The sequence below is a fragment of the Pangasianodon hypophthalmus genome, chromosome 4 (genome assembly GCF_027358585.1).
Source record: "Pangasianodon hypophthalmus isolate fPanHyp1 chromosome 4, fPanHyp1.pri, whole genome shotgun sequence".
Lineage (NCBI taxonomy): Eukaryota > Metazoa > Chordata > Actinopteri > Siluriformes > Pangasiidae > Pangasianodon > Pangasianodon hypophthalmus.
The window spans coordinates 31,849,619-31,864,192 of NC_069713.1; the positions used below are offsets into that span (position 1 = coordinate 31,849,619).

Below are 14,574 nucleotides of genomic sequence, written 5' to 3' on the forward strand. Positions count from 1 at the left end.
GTTTTTTTCGCAGCATTGTGGGACGGCCTAGACCATTAAAAATCCACTACAGCGTCAAACATCTGAGGCCAGCTTTAACCGAGACGCCCTAGCTAGCGCCGGGCTGTTATTTACACACTACATAGACTTTAAAGAGTGGAGGAATTAGCGAGGAGAAGATAGGTGAGTTGCAAACCCCTTGAGGTGCTGGTCTGGTCTGAGTCGACACCAGTGCGGGATTTCTTTTTTTTTTTTTTGCAAGAAGCCTGACTGGGCCAGTCTGCAAATTTCGCTCATGCTAAATCCTCATGTGTTATTAGCAACATTCACATTTTGTAGTGAAATAGATTCAAATTCCAAAATATGACAGTTCTGAGCTGTCTGAGGAGAAATTAGTATGATGAAAAGTAAGGAAAATAACACTGCAGCCTAGCATAACCTTTCTAATGAATATCCATATTAGCCCTCTTTTGTTAATTACATCGGAACGAAGGAAAGCCCATCAGAGACTCTTTGTTGATGGTGATTAGGAGTGCCTTCGCTGTGGATTGATTCCTCTTTTTCCCAGGGAGCTGAACATGATCACGGATAAAATAAGCTAGCGCTTGATTAGCTGAGTCCTGAATCTGTTGATATGCTCCTGAGAGAAAGCCAAGCTCTAGATCTAGATGTAAAGGTCTTCACAATGACAACACTTGGGCAAACGTTAGCATAAACTGTCAGGGTCCAGTTACATAAAATTCCTTGATTTGAAACGTCTGAGAACAACTGAGATGATTGGATGGCGACAGCAATTACCTTTTAATGCTTGTCCATTAGTGATTAGTTTGAGGCTAGGAATAAGACAGTTGTATGTTTTGTTTCCTTGCGCGTCATGTTACCACTTTTGACTAGCGCCATGGAGAATAAGCGCATACTTTTCAGTCTATTCTGTTTTCAAAAAGCCATATCACTACTTCGCTAATCAGAAAGGAGATAGTGTCCTTTCCTTGCTCGTGTCTTTAGTCATTAGCAAGGAAAGGACACTCTCTCCTTTCTTACAGCTAAATAATTGTAGCTTCACCATTGGTTCTGCGCCAGAAGCCATGATGGTTTATTTTTAGGTTGTTTCGTACACTGGCTCTGTTATAGCATTTTTTCATATACTGGGTTGGGTCCAATGAAATACTTCGCATCTGGACCACGGACAGCCACTTGATGACCCCTGATCTAGAACATTTCTTTGGCATACTTGTCAAGAAGTATATATAAAAAAGCAGTCCTATCGCAATCCGTCCTGTAGATAAGACCTAGCTGCTTTCTGAGCTTGTCGGGGTTTTTTTAGGAGAGGTTTTTAGCCCCCCTCCGAGCAGTCGCTCAATGTGTAAACCTCTCCATCATGTTCTTTGTTCCTTCATCCGATCCACCTACACAACTCCAGACTGCTGAGCGGATTCTTTCAATGCGCCCTGCCTGCATTCATCCCCCTCTCCTGCACTCCTCCACTCCGTTTTTCGAGAGCTTCCATCACACAGTCGAGGAGCATTCGCTTTGCGCGAGTTGTTAGACTGTATATAATGTACATAAAAGTCTGAAATGAGCTGGTAAAGAGAAATGGGCGGGGTTTTTTAGTCAGATTTGCCAGGATGCCGGAACATCCCTCGGGGGTTGTTTGGGCGCTCTGTCCGGACAATACAGATGTGTGGGCAGATGCCATCTGGGGTTCGGAGAACAAAACCGGGTGTGGGGGCGCTGCATTGGGGAATTCAATCAGGTGACCTGAGAATCCAGGAGGAGAATGGAAAATGATCCGAGCGTAATCAATCAAAAAGAACAGTGACACAAATGACCGAAGACAACGGGTGCGAGGTGAAAGCGGTGCCCCCCGCCCACTGGTGCTGGCGATCAATACGGACCCAACGTGATTGGTGAAGCCAAACCACTGCCTCCTCAGGGCTAATTGGGCCTTTATGGTTGCGCAGCGTCTCGTGCAGATCGGGAAAATAAAACGCCATTCTCTTCGACGCTTTGAGTGACAATCGATGTCGGACGCCCATCTCTGAACGCCAGATGCTCCTCCCGGCTTCATTATGCCCGCTGAAATGGTTTCGGCGGAGCAACGGTGGCGCCACAAAGCGTCACGAATGTGGCCCTTGGAGACCGAAGTCCAAACGTCACCTGCTCCTCAGGCTAATGCCATTATACGAAAAAGATCCCAACGGGCCCCAAACTGACAACAATTCATCCGCTGTTCTGGCCAATAGGCTGCCAGGAAGTACCCGCTGCGTTCACACAAAAACGTAGCATGCTAAAAGTCTGAGAGAACCGCAAGCTGGTGTTTACGTAAGACTTATGTTAAATCGTACAGCAGTTAGCTTAAAGGGACACTGCACCTTGCTTGTACAAGGCTTTGCTCATATCTATAATATTTCGCTATCTCAAAACCTTCTAGTTCGGCGAACTCAGCTAATTCTTGGATTTTTCAATAAAACGTCTTTTCACAAAAATTTTGTTTAATTGTAACAGGTACGTATGACATGTACGTATCTTGACACGTTTTTTCCATCTTCATCTTTCCCAGAAACACCAGTAAAGCGTAAGGATGTCAGTCTGTCACTTGTCATTCTGATGACCTAACAATCTGTTTACGCAGCAGTCTAGCCTTTTTCTTTTCTTTTCTTTTTTTTTTTTTGCATACTGAATACGATTTTTATTCAGAAATACTTGCTTTGCCCCTACAGCGACTCTCAACTCTCACATCTGATTGGTCAGATGGTGCTTTTTAAATATATAAAACAGCAATATAGCAGCAGAGTATTCAGGTTTATATCAATTCGCTCGTCCTAATACGTTATCGTTTCTATAGTAACTACGTTTCTATAGTAACGACTTGTACAGCGAACGCTCTACGTAATCTAAGGCTAATAATAACCAGGTTAAAAAACATGTTGTTATTTAACCCTTTCGTTCATAGTGTCCACACTCATAAGGAGTCAATTTAAGATTATTTTTAATATATTTTAGGAAAATATAAGATGTAATTCACCTTTACTAACTTTCCACATAAAATAAAAAAAAATCTGAAAGTAAAAAATGTTTTAGTGTCAGATTCCACTGAACATCTTAGATGATTAAAATAGTTTTAATTAATTAATTAGTTAGTTAGTTTGTTTATCTCATGTAAATTTTGCATGTTCAGAAATGATATTTTCCAAAATCTTTTATTTTTATTACATATTTTAGACCTGAATGTTAAAATTTTGGATATGGGAAGATTGATTTATTTTTATTACGATTATTATTATTTTAGAAATACTGTTTCAGCCTCCTTTTTTTAAACTCACAGCCACAAAACAAGAGCAGCAGGGACGACTAAGATGCACAATAAACTCACAATACACCACAAATAAAGAAGAGGGAATAAAAATATAGATATAAACAGCTCTAAAGTTATTTACAGACTCTGTACAGATGAACTGTATGAAATATTGCAGGTTGGCAGGTTTAAACCTGTACAGACGTGTGTGATGAGCAGCTGTGGTAGTGTGTGTATAAAAATGTACAGTAGTCATAAGTAAAGTGGCAGTATGTGTGTGTGTGTGTGTGTGTGTGTGTGTGTGTGTGTGTGTGTAAGAAGGGGCAGTGACCCTATGTAAAATTTGTTGTGCAATATGCAGTGTAGTAGTTGGGTATGCGGAATGAGTAGACGTGTCCATCGTCTCACTGTCTCACTGTAGAGTCGGACAGCTGCAGCTTCTTGTTCCTTTCCTTGTTACAGTGAAGTTGCTGTAATCCAGCGGAGAAGAAGCTCCACAGTTCGGCCAGTGGAGCACAGAGACGGTGATCGCTCTCAATTTTTTCTGGATATGCGTATAAATAAATTTACGTATGAACGTGCTGACAAAGTGTGTGACGCTTTTCTGCGACGAGACGTCTGTTTAACTCGTATAGAAGGAGTCTCCAGTGTCAGGAAGTTTTCCGGAAGGACGGAGGAGTTTAGACTTTCCGGTTTCTCGGTTTTCATAACGTCCAGAGAGAGAGAGACAGAGAGAGAGAGAGAAAGAGAGACAGAGAGACAGAGAGAGAGAGAGAGACAGAGAGAAAGAGAGAGACAGAGAGAGAGAAAGAGAGACAGACAGAGAGAAAGAGAGAGACAGAGAGAGAGAGAGACAGAGAGAGAGAGAGAGAGAGACAGAGAGAAAGAGAGAGACAGAGAGAATTTGAATTTTAACAAGACTTTTATTACAAAAAAAACCTCTCCTATTCACAATACACTCCTACAACACAGTAAGTTTAGGTGGGGGGGAGGGGGGAGGAAAAAAAAAAAAAAAAAAAAAAAAAAAATCACAAAGTATGCATAAAAATCAGTTCACCCTCAAAAACAGAGCCTCATTACAACACCAAATACATTCAAAAGTGACAAAATCATCAATAGATTTATAATAAAGAAAATCAATCAAAACTCTTGACTTCACCAAGTTAAAAAACAAGGCTACTATGTTCTGATTTAAGTTTTGTTCTATTTTCTTTTTCCTACTTGTATAAATGGCCAGTTTTGCTTGGCCTAAGACAAAATTCAGTAGTTGACAGACAAATCTTTTCTTCCTCACATATTTGTACCCCAAAATAAAAGTCTCCAGAGAAAAGGTCTCATTACAACTCCTGAAAACATTACCTACAACTAGAAATAGAGGTTGCAATCTACAACAATTCATAAAAGCATGAAAGATGGTTTCTCTGTCAGAACAGAAAGGACATGTAGAAGTAACCTCAGGGTTTAGAACTGAGATAAAAGCATTGACCGCGACAGCACCATGAAGAATTCTCCATTGCAAATCACCTGTTCTCTTGGTCAACGGTGGTTTATACAAGGATCTCCACTCAGGTCTTGTGTTTTGATCCAGTTTAAAAACATCACGCCAGGGAGTATCAACTTTCCCATTTAAAACCTTTTTGCTAAAAACCAAAACACAAGACCTGTACAGAGAGAAAGAGAGAGACAGAGAGAGAGAAAGAGAGACAGACAGAGAGAAAGAGAGAGACAGAGAGAGAGAGAGAGAGAGAGAGAGAGAGAGAGACAGAGAGAGAGAGAGACAGAGAGACAGAGAGAGAGAGAGAGAGATTATTACACTGATACGTGTAAGCGTTCCCAGGAATTAACTTGTCTTGCAGACATCTTGTCTTCCGCAACGTTAAATGTAACTAGAAATGGATAAAAAAAACTAGAGCATGTTAAACATTATTATTATTATTATTATTATTATTATTATTATTATTTAAATGTAATCATTGGAGAATATAAAAGCTGTGGTGGAAGAGGAATAAAACACTTTGGGGTATGATGTTTTTGGAACCATCCTGATATTTACTAATTAATTAATTAATTGATTGGTTGATAATTAATTAATTAATTAATTAATAGTCAGTACTAGCTGTCTGTAAGACGCCTTCACGTGCCTTTGAGGTGGACAGCATCCGGTCACCGCTCCATCGCGGGCCAGGACGCACGGATGCGCGAGCTATTGACGAAACAAGGCGCGCGCGTCGCGTGGGCGTCCCGGAGGCGCGTGACCGACAGTCACACATACGCAGCAGCTGAAATCCCCAACGCAGGACAAACGCACCGCGCGCAGGAAACACGTGCGCACTGGAGCTTGTGCACATGTCCGACTCGGGCGCATTGGACATGTTCTCTGCGCGAGCACTAGACGGCGCGCTTGGACTTCTCACGCGCGCAGGGTAAAAAACACTGCAATCTGCTCTGAGGCTCTTTCCATCATCTAACCTGCCGAACTGCAGTGTGTGTGTGTGTGTGTGTGTGTGTGTGTGTGTGCATTTTTCTTTAAATTTTATCATTATTCTTATTTTTTTGCTGGAGTCTCCGTCTCAGAGTGACACACACACACACACACACACACACACACACATGTCCATATGAATAAAGCACTGCTTACATTTCCTCACTCACTTTACATTGTTTGCATTAAAACACACCAGTTTTGCTGCTATTTCTCTTTTTTTTCTTTCTTCCCTTCTCTCCTTCTTTTTTTCCCCCCCCTCTGGTACACTGTTTAGGTATTCCAGGACGCGGTGAGACTTTGGCGCGAGGTGATTGGCTGCCTCAGGGTGACGGACAGCCCCGTAGGCCACGCCCCTTCGTGTTGTCGAGGAGCGCGCGCGCGGCGCTTTCGGCTCTTCACTCGCTGCTTGCGCGACTTCGGCGGCGCTCGAGAAACGGCGCAAATGGCAACGACCGCGTTCTCAGCCGCTTGGGCTCTCTTATTATGGATATCACACACAGCCTCGAGCGCGCGGGTTTATCCTCCAAATGAAGGTAAGCAGCACGGGAATGAACCTTTATTATCATTATTATTATTATTATTATTATTATTATTATTATTAGGCTCGTGCTGTGCGCAATGGAGATTTAACGCAGAGTCGGGATTGTTTTTTTTAATGATTGCTGTGCAATATTAAGCTACTCGTGCGCTCTTAAGGCGCAGCGAGACTACACAAGTTTACTAATCACACCAGACTTATTTATTTATTAACTTTATTAATCCTGCGCGCAGATTTTTATATCGCAGCTCCAAAGTCCTTTCAGCTTTTACGCATCGGACCAGGATTGTGCTAAATGAGCTCGAGCTGACTGTGTGTGTTATTAGAGGAATGCAAAATATATATGCAGACCTGTATAAAACAATTTATTTATTTATTTATTTATTTATTTATACATTTGCAAAGCTGCTTTGATACTTTGTAAAAAAACAAAAACAAACAAAAAAAGAAATCATTTTCTTGTTAATGTCGCCTAATTAGTGTTGAATTTTGCACAAATAAAAAAACAGATGATGTTCAAACCAGCACTCTAATATGTCAGACAAATAAATAAATAAATACAGTCACAGTGATATCCAGAGTTTTGAGATTTCCAAAATCCTTATTTATTTATTCATTTATTTATTTTTTGGTTAAGTTGCACACTAGAATTCTTGTAATCCCATCTTATCTATATATATTTTTTGCCTTATTAAGCATTTTATGGAATCTTTTATTCAGTCTGATCTGAAATACAGGCTGAAATGTGATATCTCTAAGAATAGAAATCTAAAAAAAAAAAAAAAAAAACAAAACGAACAAATCTCAGCGTTTTGTTTGAATGTTTTAACCTCATGAATGTTTCAAATCAGCTCTTGGACTTCAAACGTACATTACAGCACAGCAAATGGTTGAGAGAAAGAGGGGTCAGTATAACAGGAGAACATTTCATGCAGGGCAGCAAAACAAAACCAGAGAATTTGTGATCCTTCTGTAGTTAGTAGAGAACTGTCTATAGTCAGGCCCATGTATTATACACAACACTAGACTTGCAAGTAAGCAGAAAATGTGTTAACAGTGACGTTCAGTCATTTTAAGATAAAATCAAGGTTGGATGTGAGCACTTGGAGGAAATCCACAGCAAAAAAAGACAAATTTTTCTTCTTATTATTCCAAATCGTAAAAAAAGGAAGAAATAAACACTTTCCCATCATGGTTGTCGTATTTCTCGTTTCTTTTTGCAGTGACTTTACTGGACTCGAGAACAGTGCAGGGTGAGCTGAAATGGGTTTCCAGTCCAACAGAAGGAGGGGTAAGTCATTAAAAAACAAAACCAAACCAAAAAAAAAAAAAAACAACTGGTGTCAACTTAACTGTTTCTAACTCAAGAAGACTCAATCAAAGTCCATTACATTGAGCATGGGATGATGGTTTATATTATGTAGTGCCTTATGAGGAATTTGTGAATCAGGTATTAAGTTATTACAGCACAGGGCCTCAGTGGAACAAGACGTAAAAGTACTTAAACAGTTAATAAGTTGCTGCTTATTGTAAAGGATTATTTGGACGGATAGCAGATGTATACTGCATGTAAAGCCAAAAACAACCAGCTTGCTCTTTTCAAAACAATGTTGCCCAGATGAAGGCTTATAAGTAAAATTCCAGCTTTGTCTACGAGGAAAAAAAAGTTCTTTCTGTGGCTTCAAGTAGCTATACTACATCAAGAATGGCTTTATTGCTGCGACAGTTGGACCTCCGAAGGAAAAAAAGCGTCATAAATCATGACAGGCCTTTAGGGACTTCTCTGTTCATTCGGCACTTTTTAGTCTTAACTTCTCCCAGAAACATACTTGAACATTTTCTTACATTTTGTATTATTAGCTGTGATAAATCTAAAAAAAAAAAAAAAAAAAAATCACACTTTTTTCAAGCGCATACTGAAATATAGACTGGAGTGTCAAATGATCTCTAAACTTAAAAATGTAATTTGATTTAAAAAAAAAACCAGAGGATTAAATATTGATGTTCAGATAAAGGCTCACGTCTTTGCTAATACAAATTTGGCTTCAGCTGTGTAAAGCTCTAATGGATACTTGACAATTTGACATAGCCTTGAGTGCTTCCAGATTTCAAGTGCAGTTGAGGCCAAATCTTTTGAAACAATCTGCTTCTCCAAAAAAGCCCAGAGAGGCCATAATGTTTCCAAACAACAGAACCTGCCAGATTTCACTGTTTGAGAAAATCCTACTTTGAAAGTTTACTTTGAAAATGCTTTTATTCTGATGGGAGGTGATGGGATGGCAGATGCGTGATTAAATTCTCATCAGCAAGTGATCGATGCAGTGCAATCTGAGTGTGCGGCGTGGGATGTGGTGCACCTGCTGAGACAAGGGTATCCATAACTAAATATGTCTTTCTGGCTGTCTTTCTGTCAGTGGGAAGAAGTAAGCATCATGGATGAGAAGAACACGCCCATCCGGACGTACCAAGTGTGCAATGTGATGGAACCTAACCAGAACAACTGGCTTCGGACAGACTGGATCGCACGTGGAGCGGCCCAGCGCATTTACGTTGAGATCAAGTTCACTCTGCGTGACTGCAACAGCTTGCCGGGCGTTATGGGCACATGCAAGGAGACGTTCAACCTCTACTACTACGAATCCAACAATGACAAAGAGCGTTACATCCGCGAGAACCAGTTCATCAAGATTGACACAATCGCCGCTGATGAGAGCTTTACGCAGGTGGACATTGGAGACCGCATCATGAAGCTCAACACCGAGGTGCGGGATGTGGGCGTCTTGACACGCAAAGGCTTCTACTTGGCCTTCCAGGATGTGGGGGCGTGCATCGCCTTGGTGTCTGTGCGGATTTTTTACAAGAAGTGCCCTCTTACAGTACGCAACCTTGCTCAGTTTCCGGACACGACCACGGGTGCGGATACATCGTCGCTGGTGGAGGTCCGTGGCTCTTGCGTGGACAACTCAGAGGAGCGTGAAGTACCCAAGATGTATTGCGGTGCTGATGGAGAATGGCTGGTGCCAATCGGAAGCTGTCTGTGTAACCCAGGATTCGAGGAGCGAGCAGGAGCATGCCAAGGTAGGGTCTCTGTTAGCTCTATTTGCGTCCTTTGATATAGTCCATCATCGTTTGTCTCGTGAACGTTCACCTATTCTTTCTGACTTGTGGGTTCTTCTGAGGTTCCTGAGCCATGTGTACCTCTCCTGGAATAGCTACACAGGTTTCTTTTTCAGGAGCTCCATAGGCCAGTCATTGGAGATAGCATTTGGTAGCATTCCAAATATTATTATACAGCACACACTAGGTTTTCCGTTTCCAGACAAGAACTAAAAAGCAAGATGTCACGCTTAGAACGTGACTGTGTTGTGTTTTCTCAGCTGGACAATGTTAGAAGTTTGCTCCACTACAGACAGCTGGACACATAGCAGAGCTCAGTGGATTAGGAGGCCACTGCTGGATCTTTCTGTTCCATATCAGAATGTCTTAGCAAGAAGCGTTGGCGCTAATCGTTTTTGTTCAGGCACCAGCCGCTCGGCGTATGCCTGAGAAATGCACTTTATATTAGATTGTAGGTTTGATTTCTCTTACACCGTCTTGCTGTCTTCCTCTTGCTGTCTGTGACGGTGAGAGATTCCTGTTTAAGGGAACAAGAAAAGGCTTGTGGGTAGAGAAAGAAAGGATGAGTAGTTGTTTCTCTTTCCTTGTTCTGCTTTCCCCTCTCTCACTTCTCACTGTCTGTGGCTTGGCTAAAGGGTTCAGAAGGGCTTCCCAGCATCTGGGTGAAGCTGAGGTCAGTGCAAATGAACAGCAAACCTCGAGATAGGTGGACAGTTGAGAATGCCCCTCTGCCTTTTTTTTTTTTTTTTTTTTACTCGCTTGTAAAAGACATCTGGTCCAGGAGAGGGTCAGAGCTTGTGCACAGTTGATAAATGGCATGCTGGCCAGTCCACTGTTGGTTATTTATGAAGGCAATCTCAGCAGGCTAATTACATGACAAATACACAACGTAATTTAGGGCTGCTTTGGGCCGGGGGGGTTGTACTGTCTCTGCAGGCGGTCTCTCGGTGAATGTGTCCGGGTGGTTGCTTGAACGGGTTCACTTTTAAGAAAATGGGCAGTTTTTCTTGTTGACTCTTTTGTTGGCGGTGCTAGGCGGCATTCTACTCTCCTGCTCCTTTGGGTTCTTTCTCGCTCTTCCTCTCTCGCACACTCTCTTCTCTTTGTTCAGCTGTTATGATTTAAAATGAAAAGCTGCCATAATTCAGTCAAAGCCAAAGGCCACATGGAGACTTGGTGGAAAATCCAAAATCATGTTGCAGTTTGAGTTTTGTCCCTTTTAGTTATCATATTTGGTGGTAAGTCTCACCAAACTCAAAACTTCAAAAGCATCACATAGAAGAGGAGAACATCTATAATTCAGTAGGTTCCAAAGGAAAGGTATGCATGCTATTTTCATTAGTTCTTTAGCATGGTCCATGGCGTCCATGGTGGATTAACCCATCAGATGTTGTCCTCCGCAAGCCAACAATTGACCGCATCCTCATTGAGGAAAGTTCAAAAGGTGGCCCACTCTCCCAGGGCGAGGATGAGTGTCAGTGTCTCCTTAATAAGCCCATATGGATAAGGAAGGGACTTATGGGTTCACTTTCAATGTGAGGGGTGTTACAAGGGGGAGAGGATGATCTCAATGGGGCATCTATTGAGAATAAGGCATATGAGGCTCATAGTGCAGAAGGCGTGAGTTGCACCCTTTGCCTGATTGTTGGGGATGCTCGGGATATTAGGGGGGTGGCTGGGAGCGAGAAGAGAGGAACACTAGATGGGGTCGGGGGGGTCATCCCGGTTTTTCCCTTCACACCCACGCAGAGACCGGGGTCACGGGCGAGATTGATTAAGACATCAAAGTTTTGACAGCTACGTCTGAGCTGGGACGATAGAGAGGGAGGACAGGAGCCACGAAGACCTTAAGTATGAATGGAAGCAGAAGAAGGACATGGGATATGCATCCATCTTTTGTTTGTGAGAGTTTTTCATGCTTTTGCATCACTCATCTGCCAGAAGGCGTGAAATAAAGAAAGTGGAAATCAGTTCTTTCAACCCATTGGTGCGAGTTCTCGAACTCTTACAGCAAATATATTCCAGCTAGCAATATGATAAGAACCATGACACATTTTTATCCGTCTGCAGACTTAGGTAGGGAAGAACATTCCAAAAAAAAAAAAGCACTGAAATTGTCTGAGGCGGTATACACTTGACATTTTGGACAAAATGGAGTTTTAGGCTTTGGTGTAATGAGAAAACTGCCCTTTGTGTGCTTGATATTGGAAAGCTGAGGCTGATTTTTTTTTTCTTATGGAAAATGGACATTGAGATTGTTTCAAAACTACTTTTTTTGAGACAGACTGAAAAAGCAGGGCAAAATTTAAAACATTGTATAAGGAAGTGTGAACTGTGTCGACCAACGGTGGCGGAACTGAGGTTTTAATCACACCTTGACCAAACAAGTGTACTTAATAAACAAGAAAAAGCTGAGCAGTGTGTATGTGTGTGTGTGCGCTGCATGTCCATCTAATTACACAAAGCTATCGTGTTTATCTCAATCCTGTCATAATTATGAGCAGGTGTGTGGGGTTCATCATCGGCCTCAGCTGGGTCTTGTTGTTATTGTTTTTTTTTCCAGCAAACAATAGCCTTCATCCACCGAAAATGCTTCCCATTATGAATATTCATTACTTCCGTCCTTTTTTCCTGCGCTTTTGATGGCAAGTGCATATGTTGATTCCTGTCACGATCCCCTTCAGTTGTGCATCCAGGGCTTCTGCGCAGGACAGTGAATGGGCCGTCAGCTGTCTTGGGTAGAAATGAGAGAAAGAGAAAGAGAAAGAGGGAAGGAAAAGGGGGTGCTCTTTGATATCAAACAGATACACCATTTGCATATTTTTGTAGGTGAAATGCAAAGGCAGCAAACTTGCGTCTGTTCCGCACAATAGCGTTCCCTTCGCTTTCTATAGAGAGAGGCAGAAGAGGAGGCGTTCAACTGCTTTCTTTTTTTTTTTTTTCAATGCAGCAGGCAGTCTGGAATCATTGTGACATTTAAATTTAAATGAGATAGCTAACTGTCTCGCATTACATGCTCACATCTGAATAGGATTCGTCTGATTTCTGAATGTGACACAAGGAATTTAGCCTCCTTCCTACCAATGCTTCAATTTGAGTGCTTGTCACTGTCAAAGTCCTGTTGTTTGCTGTGAGCGACAGTGTATATATATGTGTGTGTGTGTGTTTGCTGGCACATGTGTGTGCATTCTCCTTGACCCCATGCTGTTGATCTTGGTTGGCTGCTCATGCTCGGAAATGCCCCTGACAACTCCCAGCCCTTCACTTGTCAAGGGGCTGATGGATGATGGGTTACCAAGTGTCCACGGTTACTGAGACAGAAATAGAAACAGACTTAACACCGTTTGCCCGAATCACTACATTTTTTTCCAGCTATCTCTTTTTGCTAGGTTCCCTTCTTACCCTTGTTACTGTTAGCCTGCTAAAACCTTAGCTACATTAACACAAAACACCTTGCTAAAGTCTTGACATCTCGTACTACCATGCTAACAATACTAACAGTGTACAGGCAATGACAAACTTCCACTTCCACCTCTGTAATATTTGTGTAGGTGTTGAGAAAGCACAATTCTCTAATTCCGCTAACTCACTCCTGCAGAGTAGCCTCATATTTGCGTCTTTGTGTTTCAGAGTCTTGCTGCTTGTGTGCGTGAGGCGTATTGACTCACGGCTTGAATAACTCTCTCCTCGTCCTTGCTTGTTGACTCCGGATCTTTTTAAACCAGAACACACTGATGTTCATTTGACGAGGTGTCCATCACCACCACCATCACCACCAGACAACACTCCCCATCAGTTAGCACTGAGCAGTTAGCGCTTTGCCGCTGTCTATGAAGCTGGCTTCCGTCCAGGAGGGTCAGAGGTCATCTGAGTTAGCACCGGGCAGGGAACGACAGCGGGTGATCCGGAGAAAGACTAGAACCATCCTTTTCTTCGTTAAGTTGCTGCCCCATTGATTTAAATGTAGGACAGATTAAACTTGACAGTCACCATCACCACTGAGTGCCTTTGTCTTTGGTTTTGATTAGGACGGTGCCAACATTTCTTCAGACAAACGCACCAGATGGATTGTGGGACTCAGTGAATGCGCTTGTTTTGTTCCGCTAATGAAGCATTTGGAAAGGCGTCATAGCTTGATTTATGATGACAAATGACACAAATGAAATCCAAGTACCATTTGGTAAATCTACTCTGTATAAACACTAGACTGTTTCATGGCGGGGGGGAAAAATGGCTGGATTTGAAGGAGACTCTTTGTCAAATTCCCTCAAGTTCTGTTTCAACATAAACACTTGAGCCCATAAACAGTGAAAGTGAGCTAATGAATATTCTTACAAAGATGTGCTTCGGAAATGCTAACACTGCTAAACGTGAAGGTCAGCTAGTACAGTGCTGAGGCGCAGAACTGATACTTTATCTGTTTTTCCATAAAGATATACAGTGCCATTGAATTCAGGATTCTGATTGGTCTGAAAGGTGTAGGTTCATTTTCCATAACAGCAGCTCTGATCGTTTTATATTTTAATATGTTATTATTTCTATAGTTCTTGTGGTGGACGTGGTTACTTACTCAGAGACGTTTATTTAACATTTATGGAAGGAGTCTCCAGTGACAGCAGCATAATCTAAGGCTAATAATAAACAGATTTGTTGTTATTTAACAACGATAAATCTATAACTACGGACTTGGTGAAGTTTTCTGTTTATTTAACATTTATGGAAGGAGTCTCCAGTGTCAACGCTTTTTTAACAGTCAGGATGGAGGTATTTGCGTTTTCTGGTTTCTTGATAACGTGACGAGCTGCGCCTTTTTGTCTCACACATGACGAAAAAGAAAAACGAGCGGCTGATGAGGGAATAGCTATTTATAGCTGCAGTACATATATACATGTTTACGTTAAATTGTCAGTATGTTTAGCGACTATGTGTATATTTAAACATGGTGTTTCTTTGTTTTTTTCCTCTCATTCCAAGATTTATTTCTGTGTTCTCCGTTTATTTATTTCTCTACCTTGACACGAAGCTCTACTTGCAATCCTGAGCCATATGCAGAGTATACTTACGTATTGGCTTAAGATTATATCAGGATATAAAAATGTGCATTCTACTCTCATGCCATACGATCGCTGCTAGCTTTCATTCATTTTCTTTAGAGAGAAC

The 14,574-nt window shown here is 41.7% G+C and overlaps 1 protein-coding gene across 2 annotated transcripts in view; it reads left to right on the top strand.

The window, feature by feature from the left end:
• Positions 1–6,080: 6,080 nt before the first annotated feature.
• epha4a (eph receptor A4a) overlaps positions 6,081–14,574 on the top strand; it is a 37,304-nt gene continuing 28,810 nt past the window's right edge. The window contains exons 1-3 of one of the 2 annotated variants that reach the window (XM_026936553.3): positions 6,081–6,292; positions 7,521–7,588; positions 8,712–9,375. In XM_026936553.3, coding sequence (XP_026792354.3) covers positions 6,202–6,292; positions 7,521–7,588; positions 8,712–9,375 — 823 coding nt within the window. In that variant the 5' untranslated portion in view covers positions 6,081–6,201. The remainder of the gene's footprint in view (positions 6,293–7,520; positions 7,589–8,711; positions 9,376–14,574) is intronic. The other variant, XM_026936554.3, reaches the window with a different exon arrangement.